The sequence below is a fragment of the Protopterus annectens genome, chromosome 11.part0 (assembly GCF_019279795.1).
Source record: "Protopterus annectens isolate FY-2018-M chromosome 11.part0, PAN1.0, whole genome shotgun sequence".
NCBI lineage: Eukaryota > Metazoa > Chordata > Ceratodontiformes > Protopteridae > Protopterus > Protopterus annectens.
Window position 1 is genome coordinate 1,391,528,258 of NC_056745.1, and position 27,493 is coordinate 1,391,555,750.

The window sequence follows — 27,493 nt, forward strand, 5'->3', positions numbered from 1 at the left end:
AATAAAGATGTTTCTTGCTTAAAAAGGGGGGCAGGAATTGAATAATTTATGTAATGTTGCTTAGGTTATATGATATACAGCAATATATGTGAAGTATGTTTGTTAATATTAATTTATTAATAGTTTGATTACTTTTGTATAAATGTAAATGTGCTTATGTCATTTGTGATAATTCAATAAAGGTGTTTAAAAAAACTCTACACTGTTATTCATTTAAAAAAAAATTAGTACACTGTTATTCATTTGTACTCTACTCTGTATTATGATATACTTTTTTTTTTCAAATGTTTCTTTTATTTTTCCATAATAGAAAACAATGCATACATAAAGATTGAGAACATTGTGATTATGAACATTAAAATTAAACGTTGAATTATCACAAGTAGTTATGGACATGAAGACATTTTAACAATGGTACATAAAAAGGAAGGAAAAAAGATAAAGAAGGCATTGTAATCAATCTAACCAAAAACACTTACATACAGTATTTACAAAATAATGTGCTACCAGTCCTCTAAAGAGATATTAAGGAGAGGAAGAAAAAGAGAATTATTTGAGTTGGCAGTGGATCTCCAGTTAATAACAGGGGTAAGGATATGTATTTCACTAAATGCTGAGATAGGGAATTATTCACTAAAAATTAAATCAATTAGATATTTCCATAATTTGCTAAAATAGGCTCTCTTCTTGGGACCATTTATAATGAACTTATGAGCAGAAATGTGTTTGCAAGCCATCTCTTTGAAACCCCTCCAACATAGTTTAGTGTGATCCATCCAGTTGTTTATGATGTATAACTTAATAAGGGAACAGTGAATAATTAAAATGTGGAGTTGTAGTTTAGGCAACTTGGGGGGGGGGGCTATGTAGAATGGCTGTTTCCCATGAAAGTGTGGAGTTATAGTATCCCATTCTCTGCAGACGGACTTTTAGAGAGCACCAGAGTTTATGAGAGTGGTTGCAGTACCACATAATGTGTAGTAAAATCAGCTCTCGGAAAGGGGCAACAAGTGCATGAGGGGGATAGATTGGGGTTAAATTTATTGAGTGTTACAGGAGTGTAGTAAGAGTTATTGTTCAGCATCAATTGGGTATATAAGAGTTTTTTGAAAAGGGAGAGTTCTAGAGTAGATTTTATAGCTGAGAGTTTTTGATCCTCTGTAAGGGGGGAACCAAGGTTATCCCAATAGTTGGAGAAAAGGCAATTCAATTTGTATAATAAGTCATTCAATAGTTTGTAAGAGGATGAAATTGTTTTTTTAGGGCTCGAGATAACAGAAATGATTTCACCTAGTTTGTTGATTTCCTGAGGATTGGGAGAGAGATTGATAGGTTATGTATTATGACATACTGTTGTATTATACTTGCAAGAGACTGTTCAATACTGTAAAAGCTTTTTTACTTGGTCTACTTTGTAATGGAGCTTTTCTCCCCATGCCTCTTCTGAAAAGGGGTTACTCACCCAATTGGAATTACCCAGTAACGAAATGTCAAATAAAATAAATATTATGTTCTTTTGTTTTTCTAACGTAATTTGTATTGTATTGGATTGCACTGTATTTGTATTCTACTGTATGTGGAGCTTTTCTCACCAGGCCTCTGCTGAAAATGGGTTCTGTAGACCCAGTCAGACCACCACAGTAAACAAATGTCAAAAAATAAATTATATATATATATATATATATATATATATATATATATATATATATATATATATATATATATATATATATATTATATACACACACACACACACACACACACACACACATATGGGTCAACCAAATATGGTTGAATCTAATTTTATTCAAGATCTGCTTAGCTGACACAATTTGGTCAACAAAGCACATGGATAACAGGTGTGAAAGATCATGCATTTCTCTGGTTTGGTGAGTATGCCCTTTCCCCAATACTATGCAATCACGGGATTAGCAATGCATAATTAGCAAGGGGGATGTGTAGTGCAGGGAAGCTTGCTACGGGGATGAGGGGAAGATGTATAGATATAGATATAGATATATATATATATATATATATATATATATATATATATATATATATATATATAGTTTAACATGTGGTAAGGTTAGCGCTCAGAACATTCTTACTAATATGTTGATATCTGCATTGTTGACATTTTATGCTCAACATTAGTAACATCAACATTTGGTCTGTCAATTAATTTACGTAGACTCACATTTTTCTACATAGATATATGTATATATATATATATATATATATATATATATATATATATATATATATAGATATATATACATACACATACACACACACACACACACACACACACATATATATATATATATATATATATATATATATATATATATATATATATATATATATATATATATATATGACATGTTTTCACTTCATATACCAGAAATGCTGAAATCTCAAATTTCAGCATTTCGAATCCATGAAGCCGAAACTTTAGAATAGCGAAAGTGCATAAGCGCGAATATGAATATTTCAAATCTGTGCTTATGCAGTGACGCTACGTTACAAGAAGTGTTTGTCTGGGATGTTTGTGTTCGGACTTTCAGGTGAGTGAGTGTATGTGAGCATTTTTGTAACTTATGTGCATGTGTGATGTGTGTGTGAGTGCGTGCGAGGGACTGTAGAATGTGTGTGTGTGTGAGTTTTTTTTTTTTTCTGTTTGTGCAATCTCGGAGTTAGTATATATCAGTGGGGGGGTTAATGTAGGTATGTGTATGTGTGGTGTTTTGCTGTGCTTATGTTTTTTGTGGTGTAGTGTATGCTGTGTGTTCGGGTTTGTGATTTCGGCTTTGTGGGGTTTCAGTGTTGTGATGGTTTCAACTTCATGGACTCGAAATGTTGAAATTTGAGATTTCAGCATTTTGGGTATATGAAGTGAAACAACACACACACACACACACACACACACACACACACACACACACACACACACACACACACACACACACATAAGCAAAGGGCAAGAAGGTGACACAGAAAGCATGTTTTGTTTAATGTCATCACAATAAACAAAACATGCTGGAGGGATAGGTTCCTGACCCAGAGACTCCCCAGACTCTGGAATAGATTGCCCATACATGTCAAGCAGAGTGCCTCTTTGGACCTCTTCAAGAGGAACCTTGACGATTGGATGGGAGAAAGGAAATTCACCCCAGGGATCACGTCAGTCGCCCTGCTAGACAAGGGTCCAGGAAAGTAAATAGTGTGGGAAGAAATTGCCAGGGAATTATTATGGCTAGGCTTGTATAGGCCCTAGGGCTGATAGCCTAGTACCAACCTATGAACCTATGAAGAACATTCAGTAAAAACTGCAAGAAAGATCCAGCTAGGCAAGAGTCTTCATTGTGTGAATACCATAAACGCCCCTGCAGTAACGGCCAGCCCATGGGACATATGCAATAACCCTTTAAGGAACATTGTTTCAGCTACATGCTCATGTTTTTTTTTTTTTTTACTTTTCAAGTCTTTATGGGTACATTTAGGCCAATACAAACAAACCCCACTAGTTGCAGATATGCCATGTTTCAGCCTTTTTAACCTCGTCAGTATAGCACATGTGGATTGTTCAGTTGGTAACAGAATCAATTTGCACATAACCTACAAACAGGAGCTGGCAAAATAAAACTGTAATCAGAAGATGCAAAAATAGAACCTTATGAACAGTCACATTTCTGCAAGAATATGGAAATATTAGCAAACTAGCTCCTACTACAGCTCCATGGAATGAACTGCTTGAATAAAATGTTTTGCTAGACTCAGGAATACACACCCAACCAAACACATATCTAATTTCAGAATACAACTAAACCCCTTTTTAGTAGTTAAGACCTCCTGTCAGTTTCTGTAAGCTAAAACAGGATAAATCATAATTATTCTGTCTGAATCAGGCAAAAAAAATGCAATTCAATAGCTGGATATAGTTTTACAGGTTTTCTAGTACAAATGTTTTAGGTTGGCAATGCTGCCAGAGATGTGTTTGTTACTGCACCTCTATTTTATAATGCTAGAGATGCCATTTAAAGCAAATATTGGTCTCTGGGAACAAATATTTAGGTGTGCAATTCATTAAATCCTTATATGGTAAACCTGAAGCAACTACTTCATTTATTTATATCTTGCCTGGAAAGATTAGCACTACCCAAAGATTAACACTACCCAAAGATTAACACTACCCAAAGATTAGCACTACTCAAAGATTAACGCTACCCAAAGATTAACACTACGCAAAGATTAACACTACCCAAAGATTAACACTACCCAAAGATTAACACTACCCAATGTCTGCTCTCAGTGTAGAAAATAACAGGATGAGATAAAATTAGGAATCGGTTACAAGCATTACTAATAGTCAACTCTTCCATAACTGACACATGGTTCTGTTTTTGCAATATACATTTCTTTCCGCCAAATGGATGGATGGTTGTTTTATCCAAAATTCTATTATTTCCTTGAGTTTAGTATTTATTGCATTATTTAAATTTAAGCTGGTGTTGTCATTTCATGACAAATCTGATCAGAGAAATGCTTTTCATAGGGCATTTTCAGCTTTGATATTTTATTGACAATGGTTGTTAAATTGCAGCGGCTACATTTTTGGCTTGGCTAGAAGGTTACATATATTGTTATCTACTGCTTCCTGAATTTATGTTTGTTTTTGCACTGTTTGTTGGGACTGCCAGCTAGGCCTAGCACTTCTCTCATTCCAATTACTATCTTAGCTGCTGGTGGCAATCCTGAGCTTTCATCCTGGCACCCCTGAAGCACCTGTTTCTGTCTTTAAACACCTGTCTCGAGGATTTTTGCTTCTTTGGCTGGGGGATCTTATGTGACTGCTTGCTTTTTGTTGTGAATGACAGGGATTGAATACTTGGCTCCAGTGAGTCTCTAAATGTCAGAACTTTAGTATGGGACTTATTAATGACCAGCCTTCACCACAGGATTCTGTTTATATACTTGTTTACTGCTGCCTTTTGATATTATTTTATTTAACATTCATTTATTGGAAAAGTCCGACTAGGACAGAGCCCATTTTCAGAGGAGACCCAGGAAGAAACATTCCAGACACATGTCTTTGAGGAAACTGGAGCACCTAGAGGAAACCCATGCAAATGCAGGGAGGACATGCAGACTCCGAACAGAAAGCACCCCAGCTGAGAATCGAACCTGAGAACCTCTTGCTGTGAGGTGACAATGCTAACCGCTGCACCAATGCATCACCTGCTTTTATCTAGAGACATCTAATGCCCTGCAATACAGTAAATACATATATTCATAATTAAACTGCTAGTATGTTGAATTGCACTCTAGTTATTGCAGTCTACATGACAATTTCCTATACACAATCAAATCTCGTGGGACTGCTAATTGTTACTTTTTTATCTTTTACCATACTTCGTTTAAGTAATAAGCAGTCAACTACATATGAAAACATCAACAACCAGATACAGGCTTTGTTTCCCACATAAATACCACCCAATCCACTTACTTCAACATCACATCCAGTAATAAGACTTTGATTGTACCAGTACCATCCACCCAACATTTCTGTGTTATTGATCAAAATCTGAAGTTGGACTTACACATTGCCCAGACTGTAAAAAAAGTACACAAGAAAATAGGTACCTTATACAGATGCAAAAACTACCTAACCACAAACTCCAGAACAACCACAGCCAGAACTCATCTTCTGTCAACTTTACTATACCTCACCCATCCTTACCAACCTCTCCAAATCAGACCTAAGCAAGCTAGATGCCTGCTATAATAAGATAGCTAAATTTGCCAGTAGCTGTCCTAGAACCCATCACTGTAAGGCCCTGAGACAACTATCTTGGTTAGAACTACCCCATCAACTCATTCTCACACAACTCTCTACCGCCCACCAAATGTACTATAAACCCGATAAAACACCAGCTCTACAAGGCCTCCTCAATCCCCATATAAGTACCCGTCCACTAAGGTCCACTAATAAAGCTCTAACTGAAGTAACCAGGAGTAAAAATAGCTCAGGTGATTCTCTATACTCCTACAACATTGCTAAACCGTGGAATGCCTTACCACTTGAAATTAGAATTATAACTAGCTTAAAATTTTTCAAGCATCACATTAAAGCCCACCTCACCATTTCCTGGACATGGACATGTACATGTACTGGGCATGGGTAGCCCAAACCATGGAACTAGCTGAAATTTTAATTGCATATGTAATGAGTATTGAATTTAAGCCATATGACTACCTTATGTTGTTTTTTTTTCTTTCTCACTGTTAATATCTATCAGATTTTAAGTCTTCAGTTTGATATGCTACCTGTATAGAATACAAGTATTGTAATTGCACTCTTATTGTATACAGTGTCACTACCTGCTACTACTACTGTAAAAACTATCTTCTAGAAGCATTGTTATACAATATTATTGGTCTTGTCACCCACTTGACCAATTTATTCTGTTCTAGTCTTTTTACCGTTATGAATGTCTGTTACTATTTATTTCTTGATTGTATTATATAATTTTCTTTCTACTAACAAAATAGATTACTAACAATGGAGCTTTTCTCCACAGGCCTCCACTGAAAAAGGATTTTATGTCCAGTCGGACTCTCCCGGTAAACAAATGTAAAATAAAAAAAATAGAATAAAATACTCTTCTTTGGGAAGTTTGATAAAAAAAAAAAGATCCTCCAGTTTCAGACAACAAAGAACACCTTCAATATGTGATAATACATTGTCCGTTGGAAGGGTATCAGCAAAATGAATTCAGGCACTGTCTGCTTTGGGTTAAAAAGGGATATGAACTCTAATTAAAGTACTGCTTCCCATTTCTGTGGTTATAGAGCTCTGCTGGTTATCTTTCTAGTAATGCTACTCTAAAATATCACTTTCTACTGTGCTACTGTTTCATGCATATTTTATTTATGTTGCTGCTAAGCTCTTCCTGCTCAGAGAATCAGTTGTTATTATAAAGCACTGTATGACAGGCTGGTAGTCCAGAGATAAAAGAAAACACACACAAGAAGATGATCATGGCAATAACCATATTTAATGCATTTACAGAAAGCACACACAAGAAGAGCTGAAATCTGGGACACTACAGCCAATTTCTTGAACTCCAGACAATTCTGCTCCTCAGAGGACAAGAATAATACATGACATTTTCAGTCTGGGTACAAAGGACCAAAGTAACTCCATGTAGAAAATGCCATCGTATACAATCCACAGTAAGTTTCTCTCTCCAGCTGTCCCGCAAGACAGCAACAATAAAATGTTGCATTTGTCATAATTTAACAATCTATGTGATAAATCAAACAATATGCATAAAACTCAAGCTTAGCACCTTTGCAAAAATTCTCTCCACAACATGGGCATCGGTTGAAATCTGAAGTAACAGTTCTCCTGAGAATTTTAATAATGTCTCTTAGTTCTGATGCAAGAATGTGGCTGGATCATTCTGATTTTGAAACCAAAAAAGTACTCATTCCTTAAATAATTATGCTTTTTTTAAATAAATAAGCAATATTAGGACCTGATCTCCTCATAATATTAATAAAATGTATAACAGCTATGTTAAGCTAAAGTAATGCCTGGTACATGTGTTACAGTTTAAATGATTATTTAACAAAACAAGTATAAAAAAACTATGCTGACTGTTGAACATTTGTACAAGTACAATGTAGATTAACCCAACTATGAGGGAATCATGCTGGGAGTAGCTAAGGGAAAGAAATGTGACATGTAACATTAACTAGAACAAAAACTACCTGGATAGAACTACCCAAACATTTCTCTTACATCCAGCTAACTTATGCCCATAAACTCATCTTCAAACCTTCTCTCTGCCCCTCCCTCACCTCCTCTCTCAAAATGCATCTGCCTGATAAACCTCTTAGATCCAATAATCAGAACCTGCTTGAAGTACACAAACCTGCACGTACGCCAGACAAATATTTATTATTCTTCTCTCTAGCACACTTTTGGAATTCACTACCACCTCTTATTCGTACCATCCATTGCCACTCCACCTTTAAGACCTTACTCCATTCCCATCTCTCAGCTCACTGGGAATGCTCCTGCTGTCACCCTACATGACTTCATTCTACTTTACCCCTGTTCTCCTATTCCCCCACTCACTCTACTTTATCCCTGTTCTCCTATTCCCCCGCTCTCTCTACTTTACCCCTGTTCTCCTATTCCCCCGCTCTCTCTACTTTACCCCTGTTCTCCTATTCCCCCACTCTCTCTACTTTACCCCTGTTCTCCTATTCCCCTGCTCTCTACTTGACCCCTGTTCTCCTATTCCCCTGCGCTCTCTACTTTACCCCTGTTGTCCTATTCCCCACTCTCTACTTTACCCCTGTTCTCCTATTCCCCTGCTCTCTACTTTACCCCTGTTCTCCTATTCCCTGCTCTCGACCTTACCCCTGTTCTCCTATTCCCCCCCTCACTCTACTTTATCCCTGTTCTCCTTTTCCCCTGCTCTCTACTTTACCCCTGTTCTCCTATTCCCCCACTCTCTCTACTTTACCCCTGTTCTCCTATTCCCCTGCTCTCTCTACTTTACCCCTGTTCTCCTATTCCCCTGCTCTCTCTACTTTACCCCTGTTGTCCTATTCCCCCACTCTCTCTACTTTACCCCTGTTCTCCTATTCCCCTGCTCTCTACTTTACCCCTGTTCTCCTATTCCCTGCTCTCTACTTTACCCCTGTTCTCCTTTTCCCCACTCTCTACTTTACCCCTGTTCTCCTATTCCCCCGCTCTCTCTACTTTACCCCTGTTCTCCTATTCCCCTGCTCTCTCTACTTTACCCCTGTTCTCCTATTCCCCCGCTCTCTCTACTTTACCTCTGTTCTCCTATTCCTCTGCTCTCTCTACTTTACCCCTGTTCTCCTATTCCCCCGCTCTCTCTACTTTACCCCTGTTCTCCTATTCCCCTGCTCTCTCGACCTTACCCCTGTTCTCCTATTCCCCCGCTCTCTCTACTTTACCCCTGTTCTCCTATTCCCCCACTCTCTCTACTTTACCCCTGTTCTCCTATTCCCCCGCTCTCTCTACTTTACCCCTGTTCTCCTATTCCCCTGCTCTCTCTACTTTACCCCTGTTCTCCTATTCCCCTGCTCTCTCTACTTTACCCCTGTTCTCCTATTCCCCCGCTCTCTACTTTACCCCTGTTCTCCTATTCCCCCGCTCTCTCTACTTTACCCCTGTTCTCCTATTCCCCCACTCTCTGATCTCCTCTATTCTTATCTTCCTTCTCTCTTCAAATATTTTTTACTCCCAAATATTTCTTACATTTTTCTCTTGTACACTTACAAGACTTACAACTCAATTCCCCCAATTTCTCTACAGATATGTTAATATGTCATGCGTGGCTCTTTGCCACTACTGTTTTATATAATTCTGTTATCTATTCTTGTGTGGTTATTTACCCACATGCTCCATACAGTGCATTTACACAAATGATTTTTATACACCAGTGATTTTTATTGTATACATATGCTTTTGTCCTACCTTGGAAATTGAATGTATTCAAACTGCATCATAACTTGCACTACTGTTGTTTACACCATTTATTAGCTTCTCTTTTGTGAATACAACCTCCATGCTTCAACAAAATGTACTACACCACTGATTTATGTTTTATATATATATATATATATATATATATATATATATATATATATAAACTTTATGCAAGGGTCAAGCACTCCTGCATCCCCCATCTCTAAGTTAGAGGTCACACAGCAGTAGGGGAAGGACAAATTCACAGAACCAGGCTGTGCCACGATCTTGCATGCAGGGTAGCCATCAGGCAGCAAAATGAAGAAAAAAAGTACGTTCTCTCTTCTAGGCATTCACTTCTACAAAGTATACACACACACACACACACACACACACACACACACACATATATATATATATATATATATATATATACACACATATATACATGTGTATCTATATAAAAACATACAGACATGCACATACGTACATACAGACATACACACCTACATATACTGATATATATATATATATATATATATATATATATACATACATATACATAGATGGATACAACACACTACATTTGAACACATAGAATTTTGATACAAATGAAAGCAAGAGACACAAACATATATGGAATATACGAGGTCCAGTCATTGGATATTATTTTTATTTTTACTGTGAGTGTGGCGGGGGGGGGGGCTGTTCAACTTATCTTATGAGTTGCTATTAAAAGTAAGTAAAGGAAGTTGTAGTACAACTGGTTTGTCACATAATCTACAAACACTTTGTCAACAGAAATCCCACTAAGAAGTGAAGCTGCGTCTTACTTCACTCACATGCTGTTTGCACATTTACCAGAATGATTATGCTGATTACACATTATCCATACTATAAACACAAACATGAGACACACAAATGGCATACATTGCCTACCTAAGCTTACTGTTTTCAGTATGTTGTCAATCTGTACTCAACGATTTTATCTCACCACAAACCATACCTTGCACTGAGGCAAGGACATGTATTTCTACGTCACTCTCAGCAGAGAAGGAATACAGTGAGCTGATGTTCACAATTTCATTTAATAATTTTGCACCACTGAAGTCAATAGCAGAATACACAGTAGACATCTGTGAAAAGGATGTATGTACAATAAACAGTCCTTATATGTTACTTAAATATTTTCTGATGTTTATTTAATGCTAAAACAGTGGGTTAGAGATGTAGATATTTGATTATAAGACACTATCTTTATCACACGACATGCAGTCAACTTCTTCATTCATAAAACAATTGCATTCCTACCTAACAATATACACCAAAAAACAGTAAATATTTATGGAGGGGCAACTCCTATTGTGTCACACATTTGGAGAGGACTAAAACATAGTGTGTGGGTGTGGGGGGGGGGGGGTCTGACCGCAAATGCAATCCTGGAGTGCTGCCCATATCCCTTCTGGACAGAGGAAGTTGGTATTAATTACCATAGACCCTTACCTCTGCAAACTTCACTCACCTAACCACCAACTGGGGCAACTTGGGATAAATATGGCTAGGCATGGAAGGGCTCTAGGGCTGTTAGCGTAGTGACCTCCTATGAACCTATGAGACATCAAATATTGCACATCTCATTCAATTCCTGATTTCTCTTAAACTTAATTTCTCATCCAAAACATTATTCTGCATATATTCTCCTCATGGTCAACATTTCTTTCTATCCAGTTTTCTCTTACCCTTTTCTAATGATACCAGTTCCATTGTCTCTGTTACAATATTCATGAATTGTCTGGTTTAAACTTCAATTTCTTTTTTCTAGTAATCACTTTTTTGGCAGCCACCAGAAGTAAATGCAACAAAGCCTTACTATGTCTAGACAATTCCAATTCTGTATCACAGCTCAAAAAATCATTACCTTAGTGACTCCAATTTGCTCACTAGTATCTCTAACAGCATAGTCTGCGGGGAATTTTTAAAGTCTGTCAACTCATTACACTCACAAAAATATGCTCCCAGTTACTTCTTTCTTTCCCATCATACCTTCAACATTTGCAATCTACCTGAGGGAAAAATTCTTGGAGTCTGAAAATACCTCTGCAAACACTTCCAAGCAAACATCCTAAATCTTCTAGACAAGGTTGCATATTTGGGAGCCACATGTATATCCTCTCATTGTTTCTTTGCTGTTTGCTTATGCAGTCTTTATTCCCAATCCTTTCTAACCTCTTCTGATAGATTCATATATTTATCATGCAATATTTTCTATGCCCTGCTAATTAAATCTTTTTAGCAGCAACTTCTGTTCTAGATTCTACTAAAAAGTGATCTTTCACTTAGGATCCCTGAATTCCTTTTTCTCTGCCTGTGCTCTGATATCAATCCCTTATAGGGAAGGCAATCTCTACCTGCTGTCCAAATGTATTTGTGGCATGTTCCCATTCTATTACATTTCCCTCTCTTATTATTTGCTTCCAAAACCTTGGTTCTTTTTGTCACTTTTCCCCAATAAATTTCAGCCATCTCTTGCCTATTCTCTGTACCCCTAAAAGTAATCATTCCCATCAGCAGAATCTCCTTTCTCCACTTCTGTGCTGGCTTAGTTCTTAGAATACGTTCTGCTACTTTACGAATATACTATTCTGTACAGATATTGTTATTCTCCTTAAGGATCTGCATCCAAAATCCTATTCTCTCCTTATTACTTGAGCTTCTCCTGTTTCGTCATTATCCCTTTCCACCTTGAATTATAGCTTTCTGCAGGTGCTATCTGTGGGAACCTTGACTGCGTAGCTCTGAAATACCCCTTCAAATCAGGTAATTCCAAACTACCTTGTTCTAGTGGAAGGATCAGCTTATCACACACAACTCTTGCCCTCTTCCCCTCCCAGATAAAATTCTTTTAACACTTTATTAATTTCTATCTACAACTTCTTGACCTATGTATAAAAACTAAAGGGAGTAAAACCTTTTTCACTGCTTGCATCTTGCTATCCAGATCCATAAAACAGAGCTTCCAATTTGTCAGTTTTTGTATTATCTCGTGTTTAGTCTCTTCCACAAATCCTTAGCTGCCATGAATGAATCCTTTTAACCCATACTCCTAAGTACTTCATTTTATCATCAAAAACAATATCATCTGGAAATAAAGCCAACTTTACTTGATTACCATACCAATTACATCCCTGAATTTCGGATTTCCATATTTTCTTTGCCAATGGTTCCAAATCGAACACAAACAACAAAGGAAAAAGATAACACCCCTGCTGGTTCCTCTGTTCAAACACAACTTGTCACAGAGGAACCCTCCCACTTTAATGTTCACCTCTAGTCACTCATACATCCTCCTAATTAACATTATTACTGCACCAGGGAATGCAAATGCTTCCATTGTCCTACCCATAAAATCCCAGATTACTTTGTCAAATACTTTCTCTGTACCAAGACCCACAAACAACAATGGTATTTTCTTACATTCTGCTTACCTCTCATTCATCAATGTTCTATTAATGCTGTTAAATGTTTCCTCCCCTCTACAAAACAACACTGATCTATATCTATCAATTTTGGCATCACATTTGCCATTCTTATAGTCACTACAGACATGAGGACATTGTAATCATGGTTTAGAATAAAAATGGCCCTGTATGAAGCTGGATCTGATGGGTCTTTACCCTCTTTAGGTATTACAACTACCACTGCTTTCTTCCAGGATGTTGGTGCTTCTTCTCCTTTTTAATATACTGTTAAACAAAACATCCAGATCTTTATCACTTTCTTCTCTCTTAGCTTCCAAACGTAGACAGGAATACCATCTAGTCATGGAGACGTTCCTGTAGATTGGTTATACATTACCATTTTTATCTCCTCTCCTATATTAACTGTTAATACCTCAACCTCGCCCACCTCTAACCTTGGCATATTTAATTCTTCCATAAACATCTCCATTTGTACTTTTCCATGATTTCCGCAATTCTCTGCTTTATAAATATTTTCATAACATTTCCAAAATATATCTGACACCTATGCATGATCTCTGGTTATTTTCCTTGTTATAGGCTCACAAGCTTGGTAACAATCCCTTCAATTTTCTGTTGCCTGAGTCTTTATGTTAAAAGTTTTGTCCTCTGGGGTAATTATCAAAAAGCAGTTGCTTAACAGCCATCTTTCTAAGCTCATGTATATTATCAAGGTAGTCCCTTATCTTCTCTTTTGCACTCTGTGTTTGCACCTCTTCTTGTTCTGAGAAATTCCTTCTGTTCTACAATACTTTATCCTTTGTCAGTCCCTCTAAATTATTCTTGTTGCTTCCTAACCGTATCTCTTTTTTTCTTTTATTTTGGACATATTTTTAAATTCCACTTTTATTTTATCCCACTTCCTAGCTATATTTTCTTTAGAGATTTTTATTTTTCCTAATAACTTCCAAATAATTTCCACTACCCATTATTTAAATTCCACTTTGTTTCACAGATAACTGGGGAAGTGTCATTTTTACTTTAGTTATTATTAGCTCATAATCTGAAAAAATTATCAGATGCATATCAAAACTTTCAATTAAATGCACATGATCCTGTAAAATAAAAATCCTGTCTACCCTAGCCCAATTTTTGTATGCTGGGAATAATATGCAGCTCTTTCAGAGCTCCTGCTGCACACAATGTGCCCTTTCAATTAATGACACCTGATATGGAATACTAGTCCAGTTGCTTATTTGTGCCTTCATAAAAATAAATGCAGTCTGTTCCTTCCAAGTTCTTTGGTACAGCAGAAAATCTCAGGGTTTCCCTACATGCTCTGTCCTCTAATTCTACCATTTTTTGAAGCATCTCTTCTTGTGCAGTCTCATATTCAGTCAGACTTTTCTTCATTTTGACCTCTGATTTTTGCAGATATTTGAATATCTGTTTAAAGCTTCTTCCATTTTTCCAGCCTTTTGTTATTTGAGTTCATATACTCCTTCAGTGTTTTGTTTATTTTATCAGCTCTGAGTGCATTTAACGTATTTTTTCCTCTAGATTACTAGAAGTAATGTCTTGCACCAAAGCTGGAGCTTAAACTGCTTTTTTTCTGAACAGGTTCTGGATTCTTCACAGCTAGTGTTTTCTCCTCATCTTTTGTGGTTGATTTTTTTTCAAGATCTCTAAAGTGCTTCTTTGCCAGCAAACAGGCAGTATACTTACTAGTCAGTAATTGAATTTTACCCAAAAAGACAAATTCATTGTCTCTCTGTTCTGCGTTTCTGTTTTCACACTGGGAGAGCTGAGATTAAGCTTTATTCAGTGTGTGTAGCCATGTTGGAAGTCCAACATGTCCTTAGCCTTTTAAAGGGCTGATGATTTCTGTAGCAACTATAGGGGTAGCCGGGACTGTGGAATGTACATCAGCTTGAAAGCAGATCAAATGAGAATGTTACTGTGCTAACAGCCAGCATTAGCAGACAAGTAGCATATAATAAGATGGAAACAGAAGACAGGAAGCTCTCTAACTCTGAAGGGTTACAATTAAGAGACTGCAGTCTATGATGAAGCCAGAAGAAAGAGACCAGACAAGGGGTTTTTAGGACCCAGGATTAAGATACAGTTTATGTAGAAAACAGAAAGAAAACCCCTTGGCTGGGGGAAAAGCATTACTAAAGACTGCTATATGATAACTACAGGATGGTTTACCTGGTAGCAGTGTAGCACAAGTGATCTATCATGATATAACAATGGAAGCACTTGGAATTCTTGCAGCATGCTATATGACATCAGTGTCTGATGCACCTGAGAGAATCACTGCATGTGACAGTGTAGCACAAGTGATCTATGATGATATAACAATGGAAGCACTTGGAATTCTTGCAGCATGCTATATGGCATCAGTGTCTGATGCACCTGAGAGAATCACTGCATGTGACAATGACAACGTTCTGCATTTCTTACACCTGAAAACTAGAAGATATCTAATTTATACAGTTAAATATTATGAAATTAATATGAATTATAATTATAGGGCAAGGACTGAGCAAAAGATATCATGAGTGTGTCCTAGACAAGAACAGCGTTATGCTAGTATATTTTGTTACACTCAACACAGAAAGATTCAACACTCCACTGTATTATAACGGTGTCCTACAGTCTATTCTTAGGATTATAAGATCATAGGAAGTTACTAGGCTAATGGCTCTAGGGCCTTTACAAGCCTAGCCAAGTTCTACCTTTATTTCCACGATGAGCACCTATAGTCCCTGTGCAAGAGGAATACAGGTGGAACCCCCAGGGTGAGTTTACGGTTACCCATCCGACTTCCAGACTGAGTACGAAGAGGGCCAATGAGGTGCTCTATTTGACATGAAGTGGGAGTCTCTTCCAAAGGTGTGATAACCTTTGGGAGATGAATCTGTCCATCCAGCAGGTTCTATTAATGTCACACACCAGGTTAAGTTCTTTAGACCAAGGAACCCATGTACCATTTGACTTGCGGATATGCAGCATTTCCAATAAAGCAGGGTCAGAGATTGCCTTATATGCAAGGCAGAGATCACCTCTGAGTAGTCTGTATGAAACAGAATAAAGTGACAGTGATTTCAGATGATCCACATAGGACAGATGCTGAAGACCTTGAATTTTTCTTGTGAGGAACCTTTGTGGTCTCTCCAATTGATGCAGGTGCTTGAAAAGATACATACTAAAAGGGGAGTTTTACTCAATTATTGACCTGATGAGGGAAGACTACAGGGAGATTATAACTTCTTTTTTTCTGGAGACAATGCCCTTATTTATGAGATGAGCAATATAGAATACCCTTCTTACCACTGTGGAGACATGGTGATCAAAGGTAAGGTTGCTGTCAACCTGTGTGCCCAGGACTCTCACCACTGACTGTGTACTTAGGGCATTGCTACTGATGTGGTAATTAGCAAGAACATTGCTCTTACCAAAGGGATGATGATACAGTTTTTGCATTGAGTTTATGGCCATGACTTTAGCACCAATCATTTGTTTGTGTAAGAACTTTTGTAGGAAGTTGACATCGTTTGGAGATTCTATGACCACTCCTAGTTTGCAGTCATCAGCAAATTTTGCCAGACACAGACCTTTAGTTTTTGCTTGTACTCCGGAGAAGTAGATTTCAAACAGTAGAGATCCAAAGACAGATCCCTGTGGAACACCAGGTCTGCTGTTGGAGCTGGATTCCCCTATTTTGACTATATGGGTTCCATCAGTGAGCCGGTTAGAGACCCATCCAATGATATAATGGTTGATATTTAGCTGGATGAGTATGCCAATGATGCCTGAGTGCAGAATAGTGTCAAAAGCCTTGGCTAAGTCTAGGTAGGCTGCATGCATGGATTTCCCCTCATCCAGGGACTTGGTGACTATCTCTAAGAAGTCCACCATGTTTAACAGACATGATCTCCCTTTGACAAATCCAAACTGAGTAGGGTCAAGTGTTTGGAGATAACCTATATCTTTGTCAGTAAGGTCCATGATGATTTACCCTATGGCCTTGCAGATAAGGCTAAATGGGCTAATAGGTCTATAGTTCCCAGGTCAGTGGAAGCACCATATTTGTGCATGGTGATACAGTGGCTGTTTTTCATTCAGCTGGGACAAGGCTGGTGCTTAGACTATGACTGAATTGAGTACCCAATGGTGTTGCTAATTCTTGTTGGAGCCCATGTAGGACACAACCTAGATGTTATCAGGTCCCATAGATGCTGTGTTTTTGGCCTTAGAGATGGCATTTGCAACCTGCAATTTAGAGATATAAGGCAGGGGACAGGTGGTAGGGATGTCATGGAGTACATATGATGGGGACAGGGGAATGAAGTTTTCATAGAAACTGTTGGCTAACAAGTTAGCTAGCTTAGTGTAAAACTGTACAAGAAACTTCACTTTTAGTTTTCAGCAAGGGTAAAAGCTGGGAACAGCAATTTAAGTACCTAAATACAATTGACACTTGGGAATCTAATGTTTTCTAGTATATGAAATACACCTTAAACAAGGTCAAAACTCCTTTTCCCACAGATAGGAGGATTCTACTTACTATCACAGCTGCCTACATACACACACATTAACATAGTGAGCAAAATAAGTGATGGCAGACACCAACTCAGAGAATGAGGTATGTTCTACAGATTCTAAACAAATGCAAACCTTGTCATACAGATGCCTTAAAGCCAGCATAGAAGAACAGAGTCAGTGTGGGTTTCCCTATTAGTGGCTGAGTATGAGGTGGATAAAGCTGCAACTTTTTAGTCACATCTGGACAAGATACAAATCAGTGACTGCTCTTTATTACAAATAATTATTTCCAAAACTGCTTATATTATAATGCTGTTAAGTTACTCATAGTTTGGGGGTGGGGGGTGGGGGGCTTGGCTTCACCTCTCTCTGTGGCCATTTGACAATTAACATTTTGAAATAAAGAGGGGAGGCACAGAAGGGCTTGCCTTTTCCCTGCAAAATATACATCTTTGTTATTTTGTTCATCTATGGTAATTTTTGACTGGCTGGACTTATCCTTTTGTAACTGGAGGAATCTTAGTGGAACTGTCATTCTACACAATGGACACCAAATTTAACAAACTGTGAATTTAACTGGATACAATTCCAAATGAGGTCTGTCACCAGGGCTATGGAATGAAACGTGTGTCTCAGTCTCAAACATCCCAGGACAGGTTAAGCTTCACCCAAGCAAGGCTTGGTGCACTGTACTGTTCTGCTTACTGTCGAGCAATAACTGATACACGGATGAAAGGTAACAAACATAAATCAGTAAACAGCAGAAATAAACAGAGCATGCAAAACACTGGCACTATCTCCAAGGAAGTGATGTGGTAAAGCTGTAAACTTAACAAGAGGTCTTCAGGATCTATATAAACAAAAAGAAAAATAATAATGGAATGTCATAAAATGGTTATATTAATGACATCTTCTGGCAAATTTTAACCAATTCCTGGAGGTAAAAATGGCTCAGCAAGTTCGAATGGAAAAAAAAGACACCAACATAAATGTGTGCATGTCTATATATATATATATATATATATATATATATATATATATATATATATATATATACCCATAAGAGATGGTCCTGTACTAGATTTTATCAACTTTCATGAAAGCAGCATGGCTTGATCAACATTACCTGAGATGCTTAACTTAGCATGGGGCTTCAACTTTTCATCCAACAAATGTTCTCAATGCAGCTTTCACAGCAACCCTACAAGCTACCAAAAGTTTTTCAGTGAATAACATGTTGGAGCTTTTCTCCCCAGGTCTCTGCTAAAAACGGGCTCCTGGACCAGCCGAACAATACCCGGTAAACAAATGTAAATAAATAAATTAATTCAAATCACTCACTCATTGGGCTACTTGGTAAAAATGTCTTTTAAAAAGAATAATACATGCACTGCAAATATTGCGTATAGAACCGAACTTAAAAAAAAAAAAAAAAGAAGAAAAATTTGGAGGAAATTGAGATGCACCTGCTTCTGCTACATTAATTAAAGGCATGTACACAACGTTACACTTTGCACCCCCCCCCAGTTATATGACAGCAATAGCACACATGGTACAGTTCTAGGAAACAATCTCAAGTTTCAATTGTCTGCATTTCAAGCACATTCATAACATTTTTGTTTTGCAGCTGTTTTTATCCCAATACAAATGTGGCACATCTGGAAACAATGCTGCATCATTGTGAAATACCAGTCGCAACTTTTTTCAGAGGAAATGAATCACAGCAGTCATGCTTTTCTAACCGAACGCAAACAAAATATGACTCATATTATCATAAAAAAAAAAGTTAATTCAGTGTTAGATATTAAACATTTGAATCACTTGTACTCCAAACTGTCTTGGTAAGGCTGAATTTGCAGCAGATAAAATTGCTACAGAAAAGTAAAAATCATACTTCTGATAAGGTCCTACTTTATGAATCACAACAAAAATTATCTGTAGGCTTTCTGCCTAGGCAGAAAATGGTTAAAATATAAATTTGGTAGGCAAAGATTAGCTGTTACAGCTCACATATGACAAAAGCCCCAGGGGCACTACTGGTGTGAAAAAGAAAGCCTGTATCATCTTTTATTCGCTTCAAAATGTAAGGCTTCATAACAAGATACAGTATGGAAAAGAAAGGGCTAAGAAAGAAATCAAGAATCTATATCAGATCTGATTTTTTCATAAATCTTTTGTTTTTCATGAATACTATACACAGTAACACACAAGTAAAAACCCTCATCCAAGCTGAGAAGGGTTTTATGTCACAAACACAAGCCCGCTGTTCTTAGGATCAAATACGGAACTGAGAAGACACCAGAAACAGAGAAATGCAGAAGTAGTCATTCATTTCTCAAACCAGTCACAACACGTACACGATACACACGCTAAGAAATAAAAATATTTACTGAAGAGGTGACCTAGTTTCCTTATTAATATCTGTTGTCTTATTTGAAGAAATTATCATACTCTATCTCCGTCCATGTTCTTAAGAGCAGAGGAGGACAGCAATAATATTTAATTACTGTTCCTCAGCTGTTTTGTCTGGAACAACAAAAAGTAAACTAAAGATGATTTCTTCTTGCAGTGACAGTTGAACTCAAGAACATGATCCTTGATGGGTGACGTAGAGAGCTCATCTTCTCTACCAATCACAGTTCAGAATTTTTCCCAGTAACTATTGGGCATGGGGATACATGCATCCAGTGCCAGGGAATACCATAAAACATACACAGACAACATGAACCTGCTAGTTTGCCTCCTGTCACTATCAAGTATACTACCCTCAAATAAAGAAAAATTAAAGAAATGAAAAACTGACACCTTCACTGCTAATAAATAATATAAAAGCTTACAAGTAACTACAGAGTGCCCAGAAGGACAATCAGACTACAGAAAGACATTGAGTGGGCTTTAGACACCTATGAAAGACAGGTTCATCACAGATCAACTGAAAGAGCAATTATGTTTCAGCTAGCAATATGATAAAAGAACATCCCTGTTATATTTAACTGTGGGGACCCATCTTAATGGGTCAATGATGGTCCTAAACTGCAGACAGAAAATCCTCCAGGGTGAATGAGCCATATGGTGGACCAGACTCCAAAATTAGAAGGTTAAATTCTGAAACACCCAGGCACTAAAGGAGGTTTGACTCCTTCAGTCAAAGCAAACACAATAATGCTTAGTGAAGGTTTGCAAAGTAGACAGGAGAGCCTAGGAGTGAGCTGTAAGTCTCAATTGCCCAAAATGTGAGGCTAGGTGACCCTACTGAATGGTCCCAGGGATCGATTTTGTCAGCAGTCAGCTCCGGGTGAACAGTCAGAAGCTACATGGTTCCTGCATCCATGAATGTACCCCCAGGAGTGGAAAGTGAAAATCCACCTTCTCTGGATGCTCAGTATGGACTCAAACTCTTACTAGAAAAGAATGAAATCTGCACTGACTGTAGAATCATTCTGACAACAAACTTGTCTCCAAATTTGCAAGGCTATAGCCCATTCTCAGAGTCAAAGCCTTTATGATGCTGCTGGAAGACCTGTGAGGGGTGGGGGTGGTAGACCCTATTGTCAATCAACACAATCCTCCTGATAATAAGGTAGTACATGCTGGCACCTGTGAATCACAGAGTTCAGACATTTCCACTTAATGGCAGCACTTTGTGTTGTGTTCCTCTCCAAAATGGCAGAGGCAATGCCAGTGCAGGTTTTGATTAATAATTTGATAGCCACAGAAGCACTTTGTTGATCTGCTTCTACGCTTTGAACAGAGAAACATTTCCCTGACTTGCATCTCATCAACATCCAAAATGTGTGAGCGGCAAACAAAGGAATGGCAAACGCAGGGACTAAGCACAGTTATATAACAAACACACCATGCCACGGTGTGAACTGGCACCAGCCACACACCCCAAAGCATGGTAGTATCTGAGGAAACATTAAGAACTCTATCTGGTAAAGAGGATCATCTGAATCAATGATTCATACCGGATGGGTCCCGCTCTTAGATCACAAGACTGCATATCACATGAGAAGGTGAGCAAATTTTCATAATATGACCTGCTTTGTACAGTTATAATGAGAAAATGCAGTACCTGACCATCCGACTGTCTCTACTGTCATAAAGTGCAAAGAACACCTCCAACTCCTCTCCCAGATTAGAACACATTAGACTTTTCATCTGTACATAGAGATGATGAATGCTTGCTGCCGCAGGTGTATCCTTCTTTCGATGCCGATGTTCCATCTGTATCAAACATTAATGTAAGAAAAAAACACAACCTGTAAACTAAGCAGTCATATACAACATCTGACCTTTTCAAGTACCATAACAACTGTTGAAATTAAACATTCTATAAATCATGTCTTATAAAACGTCACTGTCTTAGGAGGCTTTCTGCTTTTCTGTTTTTCATTGCCACTACATAAAATTACGTGGAGTAACAAAACTCCAGGAGAAAGGAAGAGAGAAATACACTAGAAAATATCAGGCCAATATCCATATTTATCTTCCAAATATAGCCATCGATTGAAAGATTGATGCTTGATCTTATGGAAAAAAGCGGTCTTAAATGCTTCACATAATGTACCACAACGGAACTCCCAGTTGGCATCAAGGTTTACCACTACTTGTGTAAACAGATATTGTACCCCTGTTTAGTTCAGCATGTTTAAAAATCTTCTGCACAACTTCACATAAATTACATACCTACTCTCATAAGGCAACATTTGTAAATATTGTTTGGGATTCTCAGTTAAACAAATGGGATATCTGACCAGTCTCTGTGTGGTCTTTACAATGACTATCTTCTTAAAAAAGGTGTAGCACATGGCATGCATTTCCAGTCTGTAAGCTGTACAACAGTTAAACTTAATACCCAGTGTACTATATCTCACTTTTTTCAACTTACAAAATGTATTTTTTTTAATTCTATGATAAATTATGTATTACTACAAAATGATAATTTTTAAATTCTTCATCAGCTTGTCATAAGATTTTTCACATTATATTATGACTTTACTCACATTTCATAGACATTTCTATGAGTCAATCTTTTTTTTTTTTGCTCTCCCCAGTACATGGCTTGATGGCTCCTCTATCTTCAGCTTATCAACCGACTCATTTCAGGGAGGCAGAAATAAGGCATTCTCAAGAGATGCCCTATCCATGCCTGCCTAAGAACCCCCATCAGCCCTCCATTCCATGTTGATTTTCAGGTTGTAGGTAGGGGCCAACTTTCTGATCCTAAGGGGAAGTCTAACATCTCACAATGAAAGCAGCCCCCATCCCCTAGGCAGCTCTTCTGAGTCTGTGATTTCTGTTTCCCAAAGGGAAGCATGCATCCTCATGCTATGTGCCCTTCAACTTTATAATTCTTTATCAGATTATGACAGCACAAGTTCAGCTGGCTTGAGTTACACTGGGTAACAATTAGTACTCTCATTAAGTGTCACGCTTTGTGGCATACCAGAACTGCCCCTCCGCTAGGATGGATAAGCTGGTAATGGCCACTCATGCCAATCCTCCCCAGTCAGTTCTTACATACACATGGGTCACTAATCAAGCTAAGGTCACCTGTCTCACAGGCAGAGCTTTATCCCTTTATATCATGGAGGTGGCTCACCACTTCTCATTTTTAATATTATGATTCTGCTTTCAGACTATTAAAACACCATCTGGTTTCCTCACTGGTCTTCTACATCTACCATATTTAATAGGATTGTTCTCCCTGAACTACTGTCCTTCCCTTTGGAACAGTTCCAGGTGCTCTGACACTACAAAAGACACAACGTAAAGACTATCTTTCCACGAGACTCTAGCACATGTTTATACCATTATGCTCTCTCAACTTCCCTGGACTAGACTTGCTATTATTAAACAAATGTCTTTAGTATCCTCTGCCCAACTGACAATCTTCTCCTTGAAACATAAAGTATTTTATAAACAACAAAGACTATCAGTGAGTCCCAGCTCTACCTTCCAATAAAATTTATTACTCTGTAAAGGCTGTTGGCTAGAGAAGGAACTGTTCAACGAAATAAATTTTATTGGAAGGTAGAGCTGGGACTCACTGATAGTCTTTGTTGTTTATATATATACATCTTGTTTGCTGTTGTTTGAACATAAAGTATTTTAGTTTAGCCGTGACCACTTGCTGCATTTTCAGGATGCTGATCCAGAACACTAACAGAATAATACATAACCCCGTCTCCTCTATGCAACTGCAAGAAACTTTCAAAGTACTTGCAGTAGCAGTGATTCTCATTTCAATTTCTTTCTAGCATCTTATTTCATTGCATTAGAGAAAGATAAATGTTTTAGTAGCAGGCTTTTTAATTTTCTTCCCATCAGAAGCTGAAATGGAGTAAGACTATGATTCTCCAATCCAAGACTCTCACAAAAAATGCAAGCTGACAATATACATGACTGCTGCTAAAGCTCTGTTTCATCGGTCACTTCACTGTTTCAGTAGTTCTCTGCATTTGTCCACTCATTTATCTTAGATCTGTAATCAGATACTTGAACTCACACTGTCTAAATATCTGTGTTCTTGAATTGTGAAATGTTGAGGTCAAGAGAGGTTCAGTTATATCTCATCTTGAAACGACAAACTCCAGTGGACTTATCACACTTCTCTCTGTGTTTGTTAGCTTGATCAATTTGTGGCAGTTAGAGAAATAATCCATATATCTCAAGTACTGTTCATTTTAATTTGGACAAGTCTGTGCTCACTGCATTTCATGAATGACACAGTGCAGTGTAAGAACACTGTCTTCTTGGGGATAGCTGCCACAGCATATATTTCAAATGGGTCTGCTTTGACTCACCAAAATAACACTTCCCCAATTCCTAGCTGCCCAACTCCATTTCACCAAAATGGCTTTAAACCGAAAGCACGGACTGCCGAAATCCTTTCCCTGTGAAAGGAACCACTTGGCCACCAGGATGAACTTTGCTCTTTCTCCAATGTAGTGTGATCTCATAGTTGGTATATTTAGGTAGGGGGGGGTGTAGGGGTGAAGCCCCCCCCCCTACTTGGGTGGGTTTAGTTGTGGTCCACTGATGTTTCTTCCATGGTGGTCAAGTGGTTCCTTTCAAAGGTTAAGGATTTCGGCAGTCCATTCTTTCGGTTTGAAGTCATTTCAGTGAAGTGGAGTCGGCCAACTAGTAATCTGTGAAGTGTTACTTTGGTGAGTCAAAGTAGACCCATTTCAAATACCTCAACTTTTGATAATATTTGTTGTCCATGTTGAAATTCCTGCCAAATACATAATGTATCTTTCTCTTTAATTGCATTTTACTACACAAAGACATGACTCATTCTCTCAAGATCTGGCTTATTAACTGTTTAGGCACAATAATCTTCTCAGCTTTGTACATTAAGCAGTAGACACAGCTTATTTCCCTATAAAGGAAACATAAGACTAGCTTCCCTTTCTAACTAATGATTTGTGCTATTCTCAGCACCTCACTGACCATTCATTTAGAACCTGTATTTCAAAGTCAGAGTCAGTGTATAATATAGCAATAACCCATGCCTGGGTGTGGGTAATGCTGGATTTACCCAAGGTTGGTGTGGTTTGGTCACGAGGGCAAAGCCCGAGTGGCCAAACAAAGACAACCATGGGTAAATCTACCATTACCACACCCAGAAGTGGGTTATTGCTATTATACAATGACATTATTTAAGAAAAAAAATAATTACTTTTCTTAAATAATGGCATTGTATAATGCCTCCTTGCTGCCCTTCCGCAGCTGTCTGGTATTCTGCGGAAGTTCTGATGTACTGCGCATGCGTATCCTTATGCAGTACATCAGAGCTGTGGGCAAAAGCAATGGAGAAAGCAAGATCTCCGTTGCTTTTTGCAAACTGTCTCGCTATGTTAAAGGCATTTAACATAGCGAGACAGCTTTAAAAAAAGCAATGGAGAATCTCTGTTGCTTTTTTTAAAGATGTCTCATTTTGTTAAACACATTTAACACAGAGAGACAGTTTTGAAAAAAGCAACAGAGAAAGCAAGATCTCCATTGCTTTTTACAAAGTGTCTCGCTATGTTAAACTCATTTAACATAGCGAGACAGTGTGTAAAAAGCAACGGATATCTTGTGTTCTCCGTTGCTTTAAAAAAAGAGTTATACTAATGGAAAAAGTCTGGGCGACTGGACCTTTTTCCATTAGTATAACTCTGATTTACAACATGCATGCTGACCAATCAGCGTGCACATTTTAGAATATTAATGGAGGTCGTTGTATAATGGAAAGTCTTTAATGTTTCCTCTGTCGCAAATAACTGCAGTATTACAGAAATAATTTCAAATTAATCTTCTAGCAAATCTTATTTCGGATCTCTTAAACATTTTTCTGCACAAAATATTTGCTACATGTAGTGCCTTGCCTGGTCTTCATTTCACTAGCAAGTTTTTAAGAGTAAGCACAACATGTTCAGTAATCTTAAAGGTACCTTGAACAAACACTTTCTGAATGTGCTTTGTAAGTGTTTATAATCTGTCTCTACTGTACTGATTTTGTCACAAGTATTATTAATGGAATATCTCTCCATATAGTACAATTATCAGTTCTATCTTCCAGTAGAATTTTTGTGATTCTATGTAGATGCTCTTGACCCATAGGCAACTGGTCTATTTTCTCAGAAGATCCTAGCTCTTACATTAGTTTGAGTGGCATCCACTGGCAACACAGCTTGTTTATTTGCATCACAATATTTCAATGAAAATGCTCCATGTTTCCTGAGATTCCTACCTGTGTCATCATCTTCCCTTCCCACTATGAATTATAGGTTTCTGCTTCTGCTATGTATAGGAGCCTTAACTGTGTTACTCCAAAATACCCCATTCAAATTGGGTAATCCCAATCCACCTTGATCTATTGGAAGAATCAGCTTATTCCACTTGACCCTTGCCATCTTCACCTCCCAGATAAAATCCTTCAGCTCTTTATTAATTGCTATCCACAGCTTTTCCTCTGATTGATAAAAATATACCTAACCTGTGTATAAGATTAAAGAGACTCAACATTTTAACTGCTTGTATCTTACTATCCATATCCATACAAAAGAACTTCCATTTTTTTCAGTTTTTGCATTATATTTTGTTTAGTCTCTTCCCACATATCCTTAGCTGTTACACTGGAATAATTTTTAAGCCATACTCCTAAATACTTCATTTTAACTTGTTCTTTATATATGGATATTGCTGAACCAATTTCTGTGTGGTACATAATTTACCATTATTGCCTTTATTTTAGCTTCATTAATTTTGTATCCTGAAAAGATCTGAAACTGTCTCAAAATGTTCCACAACAATGTAATGTCCTTTTCTGGTTTTGTATAAAATAATATCTGCAAATTGGTCCAGCCTTTTTTTAACTACCCTACCAATTATACCCCTGAATTTCTGAGTCCCTTATTTTACTTGCCAGTGGTTCTAAATATAATGCAAATAACAAAGAGAATAGAGGAGACCCTTGACTGGTTCCTCTGCTCAAACAGAAATTATCAGAGAGGAACCATCCCATTTTAATTGTTGCCTCTAATTAGTGATATATCCTCCTAATTAACCTTATAATTTTATCAGGGAATGCAAATGCTTCAATTGCCCTGTTAATAAAGTCCCAGCTTACTCTGTCAAATGCTTTTTCTGCATCAAGACCCCCCAACAACAGTGGTATTTTCTTGCATTCTGTTTTCCTCTGGTCGATCAATGTTCTGTTGATGTTGTCAAATGTTTGCCTTCCCTACATAAAACCACATTGATTAATATCTATTAATTTTGGCATCATTTCTGTCATTCTTTTATCCATTATAGACAAACAGTTTATATTCATGGTTTAATACTGAAATGGGCCTGTATGAAGCTGAATCTGATGAATATTTACCATCTTTAGGTATTACATCTACAACTACTTTCTTCCAGGATGTTGGCACTTTTCCTCCTCTTAAAACATTGTTAAACAAAACCTTCAAGATCT

At 37.6% G+C, this 27,493-nt stretch overlaps 1 protein-coding gene across 2 annotated transcripts in view; it reads right to left on the reverse strand.

Moving 5' to 3' along the window:
• DOCK4 (dedicator of cytokinesis 4) overlaps positions 1–27,493 on the reverse strand; it is a 3,006,016-nt gene that overhangs the window by 1,731,817 nt on the left and 1,246,706 nt on the right. For both annotated transcript variants that reach the window (XM_044088673.1, XM_044088674.1), the window contains exon 8: positions 21,599–21,750. In XM_044088673.1, coding sequence (XP_043944608.1) covers positions 21,599–21,750 — 152 coding nt within the window. The remainder of the gene's footprint in view (positions 1–21,598; positions 21,751–27,493) is intronic.